Source organism: Culex quinquefasciatus, chromosome 1 (assembly GCF_015732765.1).
Source record: "Culex quinquefasciatus strain JHB chromosome 1, VPISU_Cqui_1.0_pri_paternal, whole genome shotgun sequence".
Lineage (NCBI taxonomy): Eukaryota > Metazoa > Arthropoda > Insecta > Diptera > Culicidae > Culex > Culex quinquefasciatus.
The window spans coordinates 123,946,195-123,965,179 of NC_051861.1; the positions used below are offsets into that span (position 1 = coordinate 123,946,195).

Genomic DNA, 18,985 nt, shown 5'->3' on the forward strand with positions numbered 1-18,985 from the left:
AAACCTCTTTTTACGCGGTGGCGTTACGCTTTTTATTTCGTCGATTTCTCTAAAACCAAAAAATAATTTTGCAAGCTTCAAAAAGCGTTTGGTAGATCTGAACAAAACCTACAAATTGCTTTTAAAAGATTGCAAAAATGTTGCGTCGTACCAGCGAAATCGACAATTTATAAAAACGTAACGCACCGCGTAAAAAGAGGATTCTCTGTATCTAATGTAATGGTAGATTTGAAAATTTTCAAACAACTTTTTCGATGTTTTTAAAAATATCAAAATTACAACACTGACAAATTAATTTTGACTAATTTGTGCCAAAGCTCAAAAGATGCCAGTTTTTGTTAGCCAACATATGCACAAATGAGAATCCAAAAATATTTTTTTTGTGCAATAATTTTTTTTTGATGAGAAAGATTCAATTATTAAAAATGGGTAAATTGTGTTAGAGTGTAACTATTTTATTCTGAAAAATTTTATGCAATACCTACAACTTTGCCGAAGACACTAAATTGATCAGAAAATCCGTTCTCAAGATATTGCGCAATTCGCATTAACTTGGACTTCGCACTGAATTCTTGCTATCGATCGCACTTTTGCGGGTTACATAACTGGTTCGGGAAATTTTAAATAAAAAAAATGATAAATTAATATTAAAGTTGGAAAATCAAGATTGGAGTAAAATGCGACTGGAAATATAAATAGGGTAGAGGACCCAGAAATCGCCCACATTATAGTGGCAAAAGAAATTTGATGAGAATTTAATGAAAATTTATGGTTTTTGTTTCTATTTGTTGTAGAACGATGATAAACTTTTTGATTTTAAATTTCCACAAGGTTTTTATAATTGCAACATTTTTGATAAAATTTTGCAGTAAGGCTTTTTTTGAAAAGCTTATAAAAACTAAATAAATAATAGAAATTCATCAGGAGAGTTTGAATAAGTACAAGAAATGAATGAATATGTGAACCTGCATAATAAATTCAACCAAAAAATGGTATAAGTTTGCTAAATACAGATTGAATCCAGTAGGTGGGAGAAAACTGGAGCAGGGCGAAAACTGGGTCCTCTACCCTAAACATTTCATGATGAATGATCGATTTCATGTTGTCAAACGGGCCAGAGAAAAGTGTGGGCAAAATTCAAGTGACAGTGCAAGATTTTTCAATATTTTAATGTAATCCGTTTTTACAATTTGTCACTGCGGTTAATCCAACGCAGTAGGCCTGGACGCTTTAATAGTTGTCCGTAGAGCTGCTCTCAGTGCGAACCACCTCCACAAGCTTGGGGTTGTTAGAGCAGAAACTAGAACTCGCGAGAAAAAGCGGGTTAAATGAGACAATCTGGCAACCCTTTCCCCAAAGGACTAATTGTATTCTCAAACGTTCAACGAGAAAGCTCTCTCGGTAAAACGCGCGACAATCTCCGCACAATCCACGTCACACGCACGCACACACTTGACTAACCTCAATCGCTTGGTCAGAGTGGCGGTTGGTTCTCTGAATTGGTGAATATGGACTTGGTTTGGACTGACCAAGTTGTAGCACGCACTCACACGTGGTCCTGGTCCCCCCAGTCGCGAAAAGGATATTTTATAAATGGATTCTGCGAGATGCAGCAGCTTCAGGACCGTCGTGAAAAGTTGTTCCACAGCAACAACCCGGGACAGATTGCGCGCCAAGCTGTCAACTCGGTCAGAGGGTCTCTTCAGACCGGTTCATGGACAAGAGCGTTGTGTTTGGACAGAGAGCGAGTGCGACGTCGCGTGCGCGCGCTTGTTTCCGAGATTTAAATTATATCCGTGCTTAATTTAGTGCCGGGACCATGCACGGTCCGTGTTGACCAACCGGGACGCCGTCGTCGTCGTACGAGGTCCACATAATGCGATTGGTGGTGTGTGGCCACCGGTTAGGATTGTGGCCGAAACAAGATTGAAATTGATATTTTCGCGTGCGAGCTCAATTTACAAACAGCGCGTGCCTCCTGTGGAATCGTCGTCCGGGAAGACCAGCACCGTTGAGTTGGATCGACCGGTCCCGGTCGTCGCGGTAATTGCGAAGATTTAGGCAAATGTTGACCAACGGCGCCGCGGATTGCAATCTGTGCCGGAGACAGGGCCCTGTCGGTTGGCTCGTTATTATTATTGACATCCGGATGGGCTCTCTGCCGTTGCTCGCCGGAACATTAGCGAACGTTGTGAAGTCCGTCGGGGAAGATGCGACCCGCGAGGTTAATTAGTTTTTGGGCCACTTGTCACAACGGTGACCGCGAGTGGACTTTACGATTTGCTTGGGCTTCATCCATAAAGTACGTCACGCTAAAATCAGACAAAATTTACCCCCCCCTCCCCCTCTTTGTCACGCTTTCCCTATACTTATAACACGCAATGTCACACTTTCTTAGACCCCCCCTCCCCCCCCCTAGAGCGTGACATACTTTATGGATGACGCCTTGGCGAGGTTGGTTGGAATTATTGATGGGTTGTTGAATTTGATTGAACTCTTTTCAAAAAAGTTGTTGATTTGGACAGAAAAAGACCAGAAAAAAACCAGAAAAAGACCAGAATAAGACCAAAAAAAGACCAAAAAAGACCAAAAAAGACCAGAAAAAGACCAGAAAAAGACCAGAAAAAGACCAGAAAAAACTAGAAAAAGACCAGAAAAGGACCAGAAAAAGATCAGAAAAAGACCAGAAAACAACCAGAAAAAGATCAGAAAAACAGAAACAACCAGAAAAGACCAAAAAAAGACTAGAAACAGACCAGAAAAAGACCAGAAAAGGACCAGAAAAAGATCAGAAAAAGATTAGAAAAAGACCAGAAAACGACCAGAAAAAGACCAGAAAACGACCAGAAAAAGACCAGAAAACGACCAAAAAAGACAAGAAAAAGACCAGAAAAAGACCAGAAAAAGACCAGAATAAGACCAAAAAAGACCAAAAAAGACCAGAAAAAGACCAGAAAAAGATCAGAAAAAAATCAGAAAAGGACCAGAAAAGGGCCAGAAAAAGACCAGAAAAAGACCAGAAAAAAGACCAGAAAAAGACCAGAAAAAGACCAGAAAAAAGACCAGAAAAAGACCAGAAAAAGACCAGAAAAAGACCAGAAAAAGACCAGAAAAACAGAAAAAAAACATAAAAAGACCAGAAAAAGACTAGAAATAGACCAGAAAAAAACCAGAAAAAGACCAGAAAAAACCAAAAACAGACAAGAAAGACCAGAAAAAGATCAGAAAAAACCAAAATAAGACTGGAGAAAAAAAAACAGAAAAAGACCAAAATCAGACCAGAAAAAGGTAAAAAGGTAAAATGGTAAAAAGGTTAAAAGGTAAAAAGGTAAAAAGGTAAAAAGGTAAAAAGGTAAAAAGGTAAAAAGGTAAAAAGGTAAAAAGGTAAAAAGGTAAAAAGGTAAAAAGGTAAAAAGGTAAAAAGGTAAAAAGGTAAAAAGGTAAAAAGGTAAAAAGGTAAAAAGGTAAAAAGGTAAAAAGGTAAAAAGGTAAAAAGGTAAAAAGGTAAAAAGGTAAAAAGGTAAAAAGGTAAAAAGGTAAAAAGGTAAAAGGTAAAAGGTAAAAGGTAAAAGGTAAAAGGTAAAAGGTAAAAAGGTAAAAAGGTAAAAAGGTAAAAAGGTAAAAAGGTAAAAAGGTAAAAGGTAAAAGGTAAAAGGTAAAAAGGTAAAAGGTAAAAAAGGTAAAAAGGTAAAAAGGTAAAAGGTAAAAGGTAAAAGGTAAAAAGGTAAAAGGTAAAAGGTAAAAGGTAAAAGGTAAAAGGTAAAAGGTAAAAAGGTAAAAAGGTAAAAAGGTAAAAAGGTAAAAAGGTAAAAAGGTAAAAAGGTAAAAAGGTAAAAAGGTAAAAAGGTAAAAAGGTAAAAAGGTAAAAAGGTAAAAAGGTAAAAAGGTAAAAAGGTAAAAAGGTAAAAAGGTAAAAACGGTATAAACAGAAAAACGGTAAAAACGGAAAACGGTAAAAACGGTTGTAACGGTAAAAACCATTAAATCGGTAAAAATGGTAAAAATGGTAAACACGGTAAAAAGTTAAAAATGTTAAAAGGTAAAAACGATAATAAGGCACAAACGGTACATAGGGTTACAAATGGTGAAAATGTAAAAAGGTAGAAACGGTAAAAACGGTTAAAACGGTAAAAACGGTAAAACGGTAAAAACTGTAAAAACGGTAAAATCGGTAAAAACTGTTAAAACGGTAAAACGGTAAAAAGGTAAAAACGGTAAAAAGGTAAAACGGTAAAAATTTTGACTCTTCAATTACGGACTTCAAGTTGTACTTAAAAAAGCAAAAATATGAGGATATCAATGTGTTGTGAAGTGCTTTGTGTAGTGATGCTGATTGAATTAGATTTGGTAAGTTCATTTTCTAGTGTAGCCTGTCAACTGTCAAACTGTCAAATGAGCTGTTTTTCATTTATTTATAAATTTTAAAGTTAATTTAGATTATTTGTATGTAATGTAGGTTATTTGAAATCTAAAATTGTGACAAAAATAATTCAGACAACAGTTTCAAATCTTCTATTCCCCCTCCCAAAAAATCATTAATCCTGAATGGAAGATTAATTATTCACCGTGTGCCGCCGGGGCCACATTTTCCACACACTTGGCAGAGCGTTTCCGATTGATCTGACAAACGACAACATGTGAGTAGTGAACCCTCATCTCGTCTGGAGTTTGCTGGCAAATTATTCAAAAAGTGTCACCGAAGGTAAAGTTGTTCCTTCCCCCGTGATAAAGGAAAGAAATTAAATTAATCGTCTCTCACTCTTTTTTTGTTATGAGGACGATGGCGTCGGTTCGAAACAAAGAAGCTGGATAATTTTGTATAGAAAATCTCTTTTTTTTTTGTTTTAATTTTAAACCATGTGTGAAAGGGGGATGGGACATCGCAAAAAGAACCTTTTTACGGAATCTTCCATCCCAAAACGAGAGGAGTGAAATCGTTTGTAAAATAGAAACACACTCATTTGCAATTCCAAGTTGGAGGTGGCAAAAAGGGAAAAAGTGTAGCAAAGTTTTTCACCACCAAATTTGCGAGTGAGAAAGAAGGAGTAGTACAAACTTTGGAACGATTCCGAATAAATTTTACATCGGTCGATTTAATAAAATTCCGATGCCGATTAATTAGAGAAGCGTCTGGGTATTTTTGGACGGAAAAAAGATCGAAGGACTCCACAATGTGTAAAGATAACGAAGATAAATTAATAGACAAAATTAGATTGGAAAGATCGATTAAGAGTGGACCGTTCTCCGGCTTCGCTGGCAAGCGATGAATTTAATTAAACTCGTTCAATTTTGTGTGTACATTGGCGTGATAGTTTTAAAACGCTTTTTCCTTTGAGCTCGAGCAAATTTGTGCCCGAGATGCAACGGACGATGATGAGGAAAAACCGCAGGGGAATTTTAATAAAAATCTCATCTTCCAGAAGAAGCGTCGCGATTTTCTCTCCCTCGGAGGATGAGTGCATCGTTGAAGGCATAAAATGAAGCTTCCGGGGAAAAGAACAACAAGGATCACGTTGAGGAAAGTTTTGCGATGAAATTCAAATCACTTGGAAATTGAGCGGTGTGGAGAGCTATTTTTAATTTCGGCCGGGATTGCTTCTTGGGAACTATTTTCGCAGCGAGAGAAATGCGGCGAATGTTGGACAGCAATGAGCAATTTGTGATTAGCTCAAAATTTTGAGAAAAAAATAAAATAACAATTCTTGCAATTTTGAATAACGTCATTTCAGTTACGGACTTCAAGAAGTACTTGTACTTGTACTAAAATGGATTTGATTTTGAGCAAAGTGGTTAATGTATGCAAAATTGACACTTCAATTACGGACTTCAAGATGTAGCTCACTGAAGTAAGGACACGAAGCCAAGTGAAGTCAAAGTAAGTCAAGGTAAGTCAAGGTAAGTCAAGGTAAGTCAAGGTAAGTCTAGTGAAGTCAATTGAAGTCAAGTGAAGTCAAGTGAAGTCAACTGAAGTCAAGTGAAGTCAAGTGAAGTCAAGTGAAGTCAAGTGAAGTCAAGTGAAGTCAAGTGAAGTCAACTGAAGTCAAGTGAAGTCAATGGAAGTCAAGTGAAGTCAAGTGAAGTCAATTGAAGTCAAGTGAAGTCAAGTGAAGTCAAGTGAAGTCAAGTGAAGTCAAGTGAAGTCAAGTGGAGTCAAGTGAAGCCTAGTGGAGTCAAGTAAAGTCATGTGAAGTCAACTGAAAACAAGTGAAGTCGGGTGAAGTGAAGTAAAGTGAAGTCAAGTGAAGTCAAGTGCAGTTAAATGAAGTCAAGTGATGTCAAGTGAAGTCAAGTGAAGTCAAATGATGTCTAGTGGAGTCAAGTGAAGTGAAGTCAAGTGAAGTGAAGTCAAATGAAGTCTAGTGGAGTCAAGTGAAGTCAAATTAAGTCAAGTGAAGTGGAGTTAAGTCAGTCAGTTTTTTTTCAAGGAGTAGAGACAAACTATTTTTTCAAAAAAGATACAATAGCGTTTTTTTTTTAATTCCAATCAATTAACAAAAACCAGCATGCACTCCACATTCCAGACATTGAAACAAACTGTCAGCTCGCACATTTATGCACTGTCACACAACCAAGTCACCGCCAGTAGCGCCGGTGCGGCTTCGTGAAACAATCAAAAACGACCGCGGAGGCCACAACCTTTCATATGGCCAGGGGAGGTCCTCAGTGGCAACACAATAACGGGTCAAATTAGAAAATTAGTATCATTTGCTAAAATGCCACTGTGGCGACCGGCGGCTCAGCATGAATCAGTCATTTCAGCGAGCCACCAAATCATTAAAATCCCCCAACGCCAAGCAAAATATATACCCAGTCAGACACTATAATTTGAATTCATTGACTGGTCTGCCCTCCCTTCCTCACGCTGATTGTCTGACTGACCGCGCTCCCCCCACGAAAAACTAGCATTAGCTAGCTGTAGTTGAAGCGAAAAATTAATTAATTATTTTCACAATCCGGATAAAACGAAAGCCAATTCAATTAATAATAATTTCACGCACACACAGCGCCCGAGCGCCAATTTGCACTCGCCACATCAGGTGGCGTAGGTACAAGTGTGTGAGAGTGGGATTTTATGCATGTGTTTGTGAGCAAAAAATTAAGCTTTTTGGGGTCGATTGTGGGGCGTAAACATTTCGCAGAAATCAGCCAAATTGTTTTAAAAAAATGATCTCGACACTTCTAATACGGACTTCAACCTGTACTCAAGTAAATTGAGGATTTGTAGAAACTGATGTGTTGTAACGTGAAAAAGGTAAGTTTTGAATGTTCCAGCAAAAGTTCACCACACCAGGTAAGTTAAAAATTAATGAGTCTGTCAAGTGTCAATTTTCAAAATGAGCTGTTTCTCGATTTTAGTTTTTAAACTTGACTCAAATTCATGACCAAATATTCAAAGTTGCTACTTGATATGGATGACCCCCCTTAGTCTCCTCCCTAAAAGTACCAATCAGCTCAAAAGCCATCCCGAAAAACGGAATAATTTCGCTGATTGAAAATAATTCAACGGGGGCCTCGATACGTTAATGAAACCCGACCCGGCGGCGCGGTCAGTTGATTTTCTAAACTCACAGGCCACTGACCGCCGCCATCGATTGAAGGGTCAGTAGTTTGGGGAAAATTAGCAAAATTGACGGCTCTCCAGAGCTTCTCGACGATTTGTGCGGTGCCCGGCGGAGGATAATTGGAATTGAATTAAATGACAGTTTTCAATTTAGGCTGATGATGGCCGCGAAAAGTCCCAAATTCAATTTGCAAAAAATCTTGTTCAAACGCTTCAATTACGGACTTCAAGGTGTACCTCAGTGAATCATAAACTTTGCAGAATCTGAAGTGCATTTTCGTTAAGGTAAGTCAAAATGTGGTTATTTAAAGATTTCAGGTAAGTTTTTGTGTAGTTTAAGGTCTGTCAACTGTCAAATGTCAAGTTTCTGTCAAGTTATTCCATTTCGTAAAATTTCTCTGTAATCCTTCATTTCAAGCTTCAATTTAATTCACTTAGTCCAATGATTGCCATCAATTTCGCGGTCTGCTAAACACTCCAACTTGCCAAAAACATTTTCACTTAGAGTCCAACTAAAATCCCCAGCCCCATTTTGCACCAAAACCTTCCCCATCATGCACGAAAGCGCATTAGTTGTAATGATTGATTAGTTTAGAAAAACCCACAATTGGCTGTACACACGCCAGCGTGTGCATTATAGCGTCCTGGCACCCAACCGACCCCTGACAAACCGCGTGGTTGATGTGCTTTGAAGCACCGTGCCGGATCCCGAATGCTTTTGATATCGCAACCCACCCACCAGCCATCAAACTAATGTATTTTGTGCGGAGCAGCAGCTGGGAGGAGTGGGCTCTCTTTGTATAATGGGGAGTGCCGTTTAGGGTGGTTTGATGGTTTTAGAATTTGAAATTATGCATTTGCAAACATTTATTTCTACTAAATGACTTAATTTTTAGAAAATTTGATGCCAAATTTGAAGTCTTTTAAAAGAAAAATAAGCCAAAGTCTCTACACAATTTTTAATCTGAAATTAAGGTGATAGGGGAAGGCAGCGCCATATTGACATCATGATTCTCGTTTTGGAAGCACTTTGAAGGAAACGCCGTAAATAAAACATGTTCTGTATGTTGCAGACGATAAACATAAAGATTGCAAGCAATCTGTCAGGTTCAGATATTTATTTAGCTAAGCAGAAGTTGTCCAAGAACTGACGTCTCGTTTCACCTTAAGTCTATAAATATTGTTATTACTATTAGTTTACTTGAGAGTTTAAGTAAACAAAAGTTCTTTTTATTGGTAAACAAAAAATCTCAAAATACTTGAAAGATTTCACAGAATCTAGCAAAAACTCAAATGACAGAAAGAAAACATCACAGGTTTACAATTATTCTGTCTTCTGTCTTTTTTTCTCAAAACAACTGAAAAGACAACACTAGCGGCAAAGTATTCAAAAATTCTTCACTTGTTTTAATTTTAGTTGCTGTTGGAAAACAGTTTTTTCATAATGTTTTTTTTTTCTGCCACAAAATTTGCAGAGGCTAAAAAATCGACAATTAAAATAAAACAAGCCTACAACATTTTTTCAAGCAAAAATAAACTATACACAAAATCTTTTCACTTTTTCAGTATCCGAATTTTGGTTCATTTTTTAAGTATCCTTTTTTATTTGAATTACTCTTAAAAATCTAAAATTTCCAAAAAATCATAAGCAATTGAATTAAAAAAGAATTGAAAAAATATTTTTAAAAATATACTTCACACATTATCAATTGTCCAATTCAAGTTTTTTTTTAAAACTTATATAAAAGAGATTACAAATTTACAGATAATTAAATCATCAAAATTTCAAATCTCTTAGACTTCAAATCTTCAAATCTTCAAATCTTCAAATCTTCAAATCTTAAAATCTTTAAATCTTTAAATCTTCAAATCTTCAAATCTTTAAATCTTCAAATCTTCAAATCTTCAAATTTTCAAATCTTCAAATCATCAAATCTTCAAATCTTCAAATCTTCAAATCTTCAAATCTTCAAATCTTCAAATCTTCAAATCTTCAAATCTTCAAATCTTCAAATTTTCAAATCTTCAAATCTTCAAATCTTCAAATCTTCAAATCTTCAAATCTTCAAATCTTCAAATCTTCAAATCTTCAAATCTTCAAATCTTCAAATCTTCAAATCTTCAAATCTTCAAATCTTCAAATCTTCAAATCTTCAAATCTTCAAATCTTCAAATCTTCAAATCTTCAAATCTTCAAATCTTCAAATCTTCAAATCTTCAAATCTTCAAATCTTCAAATCTTCAAATCTTCAAATCTTCAAATCTTTAAATCTTCAAATCTTCAAATCTTCAAATCTTCAAATCTTCAAATCTTCAAATCTTCAAATCTTCAAATCTTCAAATCATCAAATCATCAAATCTTCAAATCTTCAAATCTTCACATCTTCAAATTTTCAAATCTTCAAATCTTCAAATCTTCAGAACCTGACTCCGACTACTCAGCCTTAAAATTCTTTCATGCTGGAAGGAAAAATGGAAGAATTTTATACTTCATATACGGACTTCAAGTTCGTAAATCTGTAATATTAAGCATTCTGGAATGATTTTTTAAAGTAATTATGAGCGTGGTCACCATGTTGGATTTTTGTTTGTTTGAAAATAGTGTCAAGCCTGACAATTATTTAAAAACTTTTAAGAAATTACCTAGTTTAAGACTTTTTGAATGCATCATTGCATAATTATAAATTCTAGTAGTAGCAAAGTATGAAACATTCTGGTTTTAAAATAAAACTGACATATATTTAAAAACGTTACTTAATCCACCCTTAGGTGGTTGGTGTCTTCCTCACATTTAAAGGGTGCTATCCAAAATGCAAAAAGTGCGTAAATAACACTTAAGTGCTTATAACTTTTGATAGGGTTGTCAGATCTACAATGTTTTAGACGCATTGGAAAGCTCTTTTGAATACCTATCCAACGATATGTCGCATGAGAGATCCGGACAACGTTTTCATTAACATATCTGAGATCCGGCCTCCAAAAAGCGTATAAATAACACTTTAGTGCTTATAACTTTTGATAGATTTATCAAATCTTCAATGTCTGGGACGCGTTGGAAAGGTCTTTTAAATACCTTTCTAAAAATGTATAACATGCCGGGTTTTCTTACAAAAACCACCCTTTTTACAATCTTCCGGACTTTTGTTAAAATCGTTTTTTTAGCATAACTTTTGAAGTACTTAACTAAACTGCATAATTTTTAATACCGACTTATGGAACCCCAAGACGGATCGAATGACGCCAAAACGGACAAAATCGGTTAAGCCAATGTTGAGATAATCGAGTGACAATTTTTTGATCAACATCCCACCACACACACAGACATTTGCTCAGAATTTGATTCTGAGTCGATAGGTGTACATGAAGGTGGGTCTAGGAGGTCTAATTGAGAAGTTCAGTTTTCGAGTGATTTTATAGCCTTTCCTCAGTAAGGTGAGGAAGGCAAAAAACGTTTTAAAAATTTGGCGTCGCTTCAACATTTACTTTAAATATAAATTCCAGAATAACATATCTCTGAATACGTTAAGGTTTCTGAAACTGCACAAAAAATCTTCAAACCCCCTTCAAATACTCAAAATGGGTTTTTACTAATTTTACTTTACTCGAAACAGTAAACAAAATCAGGGTAATATTACATCTGGGAAGATGTATGTCAGGAAAAGTGTGTAATTCTCCCACTGAAAATATGTAATTTTACCTCTTTTCTGGTGTAATGTCACTTTTACAATCAACATCGAGGTAAAATTTCATCATAAAAGAGGTAATATTCAACCTTCCAAATTTACACATTTATTTACCGTGTATGCTTAGTTTTTCTGTGTTGCATACCTTTAGGTGTAATAAATGCAGTTTTTAGAATTTTTACGTCTGAAAGTATGCAAATATCTTGCAATAGAAAAGCCCTCAAATATTGGAACAAAGAATAAATAGAAAACGCTCCACTTTTTTTTTACTCTGAACTCAAGTCTTTAAATTTTCCATTTATTTGCAGTTTTTTTAAAGAATTTAATGTGTATGGAAATTTTAAAGGAAAAAACGTGTTTTTTAACGAGTTTTTTTTTAATAATAACGCTTCAAGTACGGACTTCGAGCTACGCCTGAGTAGTTTTCTAAATTTGACAACTTATTTTGCGATTTATAAATTTGTAGTTTTTTATTAGGATGAAATTAATTAATAATTATCAAAAGTTTCAGAGAGAAAAATGAAGGAAATCCTCTCAGCTTTTCAAAAATATGTGTTTTAAGGGTGGCTTTCTATCTTAAAGTATCAAAAAATGCTTGAATTTCCGAAAAATATAACCTCAAACCGTTTTATGCTAGAACATCAGTTCTTCTAACTTAAAAACTATACATTTTATAAAAAAAGTCGATGAAGTACCTTTCAATGGCTAATTTGATTAAGTTTTAAAAAACATTTACAAATTTTTAACCACATTTCCGATAATTCTATTTTTTCCTAGAATTTATATCTCTGGATTCAATGGCTTAAAAGAGTCTTCAACTTTTAGTGGTAAAAAGTCAAATAAGAAATCGGATTTTTTTTTCGTGTTCCTATTGTTGTTCCAAAAAGCCCAAATCATAGACTGTAACTTTGCCGAAGACACCACTGTTACAATACTCATTGGATTTAAAATTCCGGTTAGTGCTTTTTTTTTTAGCATTTGAAATTATTTTCTGTCAATCACATAAAGCTCCACACAATATTTAAACTCAATGTTTAGTCTCCCATTTTTGCTATAGTGTAAAAGTTTTTTTTAGATATTATAATAAAAATCATTCAAGATTCGCCCATTACAACAAAAAATCTATGTTTATTGTTAGTTATTTAGAAAAATCAAAACCCTGGAAGCAAAAGGGAGAATTTGCCTCTTCAAATACGGACTTCTAGTTACAGGTCATAGTTTGTAAATTTTAGGTAAGTTTTTCTAATGTTAAGTCTGTCAACTGTCAATTGTCAAGTTTTGTCAAAATTGCATACCATCAGGCGTAACAAACCGCATCTTTGCATATTTCCATGCGCCTAAAAGTATGCAAACTTCCACGCATTCAAACCACTCTAACCCGTGACGACCATTTCATCGCGCGTAATGCCCTTTAATTTCCGTCCCTGCGAACAACAGCGTTTCGTACTCTACGGACGTGCCCCCCCTTCCACATTCTCCTCTAGCTGCACGCGCTAACATTTGCAAAACCACTGGCATGGGATTACATTATCATTACCGGTGGTGGTGGCGGCTGGAAACCCTGGTCTGGCTGGGGGAGGGCCAATCGATGAATCTATACGGACCCCCCCCCCCTTCATTTTTCCCGACACACACGCGCGTTCTTTGTCCGTGGCGAACTTTTTCGCCTTCCTGGCGAGGGCCGGCGCGTAGTTTTCATGGAAACTCAATTAGAAGCTCGAAAGGGAACGGGGAAGATTGAGGGGTCCGTTTTGTGCCCAACTATTGCAGAGGACTCCCCCTCCCCCCTTGCCAGATCTTCACGGTTGGCCAGACAACAATGCATTAGCGATAAAATTGGTATGTATTTTCAGGTCCTGGACCAATTTACGGATGAAAGGCCGTCCCCCGCCCGGAATCGATGAATTATTTTAATTTCCAGCAAGCTCCAGTGAACTCCGGCGGCAGACACCATAAATTAGCGCCGGCAGGTGATTTGGCAATTTTATAATGTAGAAAACGCGTTGTTTCTACGGGGTCTGTGGACACCTGCCTGCATGGCCTGGGGTGTATCGAAAAGCGCGCTCGTCATAATTTGAGCAATTTGCATTTGCGAATCGAATGAAATAATCAGCTCTGCAGTGGCATTAGTGTGATTTCGGCGATAAATTCATTGCATTAGTTATTGTTATTAGTTGGAGGGGATTTAATTACGACGAACTCGTCGAGCTGAAGCTTTTCCGACTTTTCCAGCATTCACGTCACTTTTTTCTTTTTATTTCCAGGAAAAAAATCGTCCTTCTCCAAAAAGACGTCGTCAACCCACCAGTTGGAAGAAAAAGGAAAAAGAATTTCCCCCCAAACAGGAAAAACGAGACGGCGACAGACCTTGGCGATTGCGAGTAAATCAAGCCCAGTTTTTTCGCCGTCGGCGAAACGAAGCAAACCCAACAAGGGTGGAAAAACTGCTCAGTTTTTCCTCGGGAAAACGCCTTGAATGACTAAGCGAGATGGAATGAGTTTTCCAGCATCTTTTCTTGGAAATTGGGAGGGATATCTGATTTTTTTTCTTTCATCGCAGATGGTGACTTTTAGCACTTTTCTTGGTTGGGGCAGGTCGGAAAATGTTTTGAACTGAGGGTGGGAATCGTGGGAAAAAGGCCGCCGGCACGGCTTGTGGAGTTGTCTAGGGCATTAGGAGAAGCGTTAAAGGTGGTTTGTTGAAATAAATTTGGCGATTTTTCCCAGTTTAATTTCACGAAATTTTAAGATTGTTTTTTTTTTTAGAAAACATCAGAAAAAAATCTTATTAATTCGTCGACAAAATATAGTAGACTGCAAGAAAACTGGTTTGGTTCATGATATTTAAAAAAAATAATAACAGTTAATAAATCAAAAAATTCACATTTCTTAAATTTCTGAATATTTATACAGTTTTCAGCAATTTTTCACAAATTTTCAACATGTTATTGAAAAAAAATTCTGGTTTTTACTATTTTGAACTATTTTTTACCCTTTTTAACTATTTTTAATTATTTTTAAATGGTTATAAATATTTTTAACTATTTTTAACTATTTATGACTATTTATAACTATTTATAACTATTTATAACTATTTATAACTATTTATAACTATTTATAACTATTTATAAATAATTTTAACTATTTTTACCTATTTTTAAATATTTTGAAATTTTTTAAAAGTATTTTTAGCTATTTTTAGCTATTTTTAACTATTTTTAACTATTTTTAACGATTTTTAACTATTTTTAAGTATTTTTAACTATTTTTAACTATTTTTAACTATTTTTAATTATTTTTAACTATTTTTAATTATTTTGAACGATTTTTAACGATATTAACTATTTTTTTTTACTATTTTTATCTATTTTTTAATATTTTTAACTATTTTTAACTATTTTTAACTATTTTTAACTATTTTTAACTATTTTTAACTATTTTTAACTATTTTTAACTATTTTTAACTATTTTTAACTATTTTTAACTATTTTTAACTATTTTTAACTATTTTTAACTATTTTTAATTATTTTTAACTATTTTTAACTATTTTTAACTATTTTTAACTATTTTTAACTATTTTTAACTATTTTTAACTATTTTTAACTATTTTTAACTATTTTTAACTATTTTCAACTATTTTCAAATACTTCCAACTATTTTTAACTATTTTCAACTATTTTTAACTATTTTCAACTATTTTCATCTATTTTCAACCATTTTTAACAATTTTTTGCAACTTTTCACAGTTTTTCACAAAGTTTTACAATTCTTAACAGTTTTTAATAATTTTCAACAGTTTTTACCATTTTTAACAATCATTAACAATTTTTAACAATTTTTAACAATATTTAGAGTGTAAAAACAAAATTTACAACTTATAACAACTACCATTTTTTACAATATTTAACCATTTTTCATATTTTTTACAATGTTTTACAATTTAACCATTTTATACAATTTAACCATTTTATACAATTTTAAACAATGTTAAACAATTTTAACAATTATAAACAATTATTAACAATTTTAAACAATTTTAGACAATTTTTAACAATTTTAAACAATTTTAAACAATTTTAAACAATTTTAAACAATTTTAAACAATTTTAAACAATTTTAAACAATTTTAAACAATGTTAAACAATTTTAAACAATTTTAAACAATTTTAAACAATTTTAAACAATTTTAAACAATTTTAAACAATTCTAAACAATTTTAAACAATTTTAAACAATTTTAAACAATTTTAAACAATTTTAAACAATTTTAAACAATTTTAAACAATTTTAAATAATTTTAAAGAATTTTAAACAATTATAAACAATTTTTAACAATTTTTAACAATTTTTAACAATTTTAAACAATTTTAAACGATTTTAAACAATTTTAAACAATTTTAAGCAATTTTAAACAATTTCAAACAATTTAAACTATCTTAAACTATTTTTAACAATTTGAAGCAATTTTAATTTTTTTTTAAACAATTTTAAATTTTTTTAAACAATTTTAAACAATTTCAAGCAATTTCAAACAATTTAAAAAAAATTCAAACAATTTTAAACAATTTTAAACAATTTTAAATAATTTTAAACAATTTTAAACAATTTTGCACAGTTTTAAACAATTTTAATCAATTTAAACAATTTTTAACAATTTTATACAATTTTAAGCAATTTTAAACAATTTTAAACAGTTTTAATCAATTTTTAACAATTTTAAACAATTTTAAACAATTTTAAACAATTCTAAACAATTTTAAACAATTTTAAACAATTTTAAACAATTTTAAACAATTTTAAACAATTTTAAACAATTTTAAACAATTTTAAACAATTTTAAACAATTTTAAACCATTTTAAACAATTTAAACAATTTTATACAATTTTTAACTATTTTAAACAATTAAAAAAAATTAAACAATCAACAAAATATACAATTTTGAATAATTGTTAACAAGTCCAAACAAATTTAAATTGAATTAGTTTTAATCTATAATACATTGAAGAAATTCAAGAAATTCAAGAAATTTAAGAAATTCAAAAAATTCAAGAAATTCAAGAAATTCAAGAAATTCAAGAAATTCAAGAAATTCAAGAAATTCAAGAAATTCAAGAAATTCAAGAAATTCAAGAAATTCAAGAAATTCAACAAATTCAACAAATTCAAGAAATTCAAGAAATTCAAGAAATTCAAGAAATTTAAAAAATTCCAGAAATTCAAGAAATTCAAAAAATTCAAGAAATTCAAGAAATTCAAGAAATTCAAGAAATTCAAGAAATTCAAGAAATTCAAGAAATTCAAGAAATTCAAGAAATTCAAGAAATTCAAGAAATTCAAGAAATTCAAGAAATTCAAGAAATTCAAGAAATTCAAGAAATTCAAGAAATTCAAGAAATTCAAGAAATTCAAGAAATTCAAGAAATTCAAGAAATTCAAGAAATTCAAGAAATTCAAGAAATTCAAGAAATTCAAGAAATTCAAGAAATTCAAGAAATTCAAGAAATTCAAGAAATGCAAGATATTCAAGAAATTCAAGAAATTTAAGAAATTCAAGAAATTCAAGAAATTCAAGAAATTCAAGAAATTCAAGAAATTCAAGAAATTCAAGAAATTCAAGAAATTCAAGAAAATTTAGGAAAATTCAAAGAATTTCAAGAAATCTAGAGAAAAAAACTATAAATCCAATAATATTTTTTGTTTTGTTTTTATTTCATTATTTCTGTATTTTTCAAGTGAAAATTGACAGCTCCTCTCCCCTCCCCTCCCCCCTTGCTCCACACTTACTCTTACCTCGTCCGCTGCGCCCCACGAACCGCAGATCGTTAAACTTGGCCACCTGGTTCTTCATGACGGCGGTGCAGTTCCGCAACTCCGCGCAGTAGTTCTCGTCGTTCCCCGCCCGCACCGTCACCATCGTCCCGTCGCCGACGTCCCCGAGCGCGACGACCTTGAACGCAACCGGAAGTGTTTTATTCGATCGCCAGTGCGGTGGCAGCACCGTGCAAACAAACAGAGGACTCCCGGTTCGAATCAGTTCGCCCGGATGCTCGGAGAGAAAATCGCCCAGCGTCCGTTCGGCCAGAATGTCGGACGTCATCTTTGTGTACGTGTCCTGCAGGATGCTGGCGGCCGACGGTGGACCATTTTCTCCCCCATTCGCCGCCGCGGACCCATTGTTGTTGTTGTTACTGCTGCCACTGTTGTTGTTGTTGCCACTACCACTACTACTCGTGTTGTTGTTGTTACTACTGCTGTTGTTGTTGTTTTGGCCGTTGCTTGTGGTGGTGCCACCACCACTGCTATTGTTTGTGGTGGCACTTGTCGAGTTGTTTGCAGTCAGATGCATTTTTCACTAAACACTGTTTACTACTAAACTATATACTTTGACACTTGTCACTTGTCACACCTACTTTGGGAGATGTTTCTAATTGACATTCAATGGCGATTCACAATAGTCTGAAATTTAAGAAGAAAAAATACATTTTTATGAGATTCATATAAAATCGATAGATTTTCAAAATACTGTCAATTATTTAACATTCAATCCCCAACCCTTTGTATTTTTAAACACAAATGTTCGAATTGTATTAAGGAGAAGTGTTAGGTGTGCAATATCGACACCACGATTCCACGAGGTTTTTGGAAACACCTTTAAGGTATTACTTTAAGTTGAACAAAAGTTTGGCGGCCCGTTTCACCTTGAGGTATTGCACAAGTTGATTAAAAATAAACTTTTTTTTTGCTCAAGTAGATATATTAAAAAATGTTTCTTTTTTTGAAAATTGCAAACCCCTTGCTTTTCTCGTAACTGGATTCCGGAAAATAAACATAGGAATTGGATACTTATCATTAGTAATATTTTGGGGAATCGTAGAATTAAAACAACCAGAGTTACCTACAAAACTATGAAATACTGTGTTTTCATTAAATTTTTGTTTAACATTTATTGCGATTTTAAGGGAAGAAAAAAAGCATCTATAAATGTGTTATAAAAGTTGATTTATACAGTTGCACCAAAATCTGCATAAAAAAAAACATTCAAAAATGAATGTTCAATTGAGGTTTTGCAGCGCGACTGCGTTTCAAATGTAGGTGGCGCCAAAATGAGGTTACTTGCCTAAAATCGTATGCCTTTCTGCCGATTAAAGAACAAAATCGATTATTTCTCATGATTCCCTGCATCAATCTTCATGAAACTGGTTGCAAAAGACGAGAAAAAATTTTTGCTTGAAAATAATGAACATCAATTTTTGGGCGCGAAAAAATTTGTGAACTTTTTCTTTAAAAAACATGTTTTGGAACACAAAAAAATGAGTTTCCCGATATATATCAATGAAATAAATAGTTATATAGTTGATAACAAGTGTATTAATGTATATTCAACAATTTTTATTGATTTTTGACCGACTCTCTTGTCAAATAGTTCAAATTACTATCTTTTACTAAATTTACAGTTTTCTCATAGTAAAATCAAACAAATATTGGAAAGTTATACACCAAAATGTTGGAAATAATTTTTCTCATCCGAATCCGGCATAAGTTTTGTAAAAATGTTGAATCTGGAGGAAAAAACACATTTTTTAAAAAAAATCATAGGTTTGTTCATAGGTGGCGACATGTGTCTTTTAGCTTTGCTGCAAATTCTCTATATGACATAATGTTTAATTAAATTTTCCCAAATAATCGTGGTCGGGGTACAATTCACCGCTGTAACGCTACAGTATAAGAACAGCTGTGTCA

The 18,985-nt window shown here is 33.4% G+C and overlaps 1 protein-coding gene across 3 annotated transcripts in view; it reads right to left on the reverse strand.

Moving 5' to 3' along the window:
* Positions 1–18,985, reverse strand: part of LOC6050416 (probable serine/threonine-protein kinase DDB_G0277071) — a 107,213-nt gene that overhangs the window by 34,021 nt on the left and 54,207 nt on the right. For all 3 annotated transcript variants that reach the window (XM_038249110.1, XM_038249109.1, XM_038249111.1), the window contains one exon: positions 17,036–17,701. In XM_038249110.1, coding sequence (XP_038105038.1) covers positions 17,036–17,591 — 556 coding nt within the window. In that variant the 5' untranslated portion in view covers positions 17,592–17,701. The remainder of the gene's footprint in view (positions 1–17,035; positions 17,702–18,985) is intronic.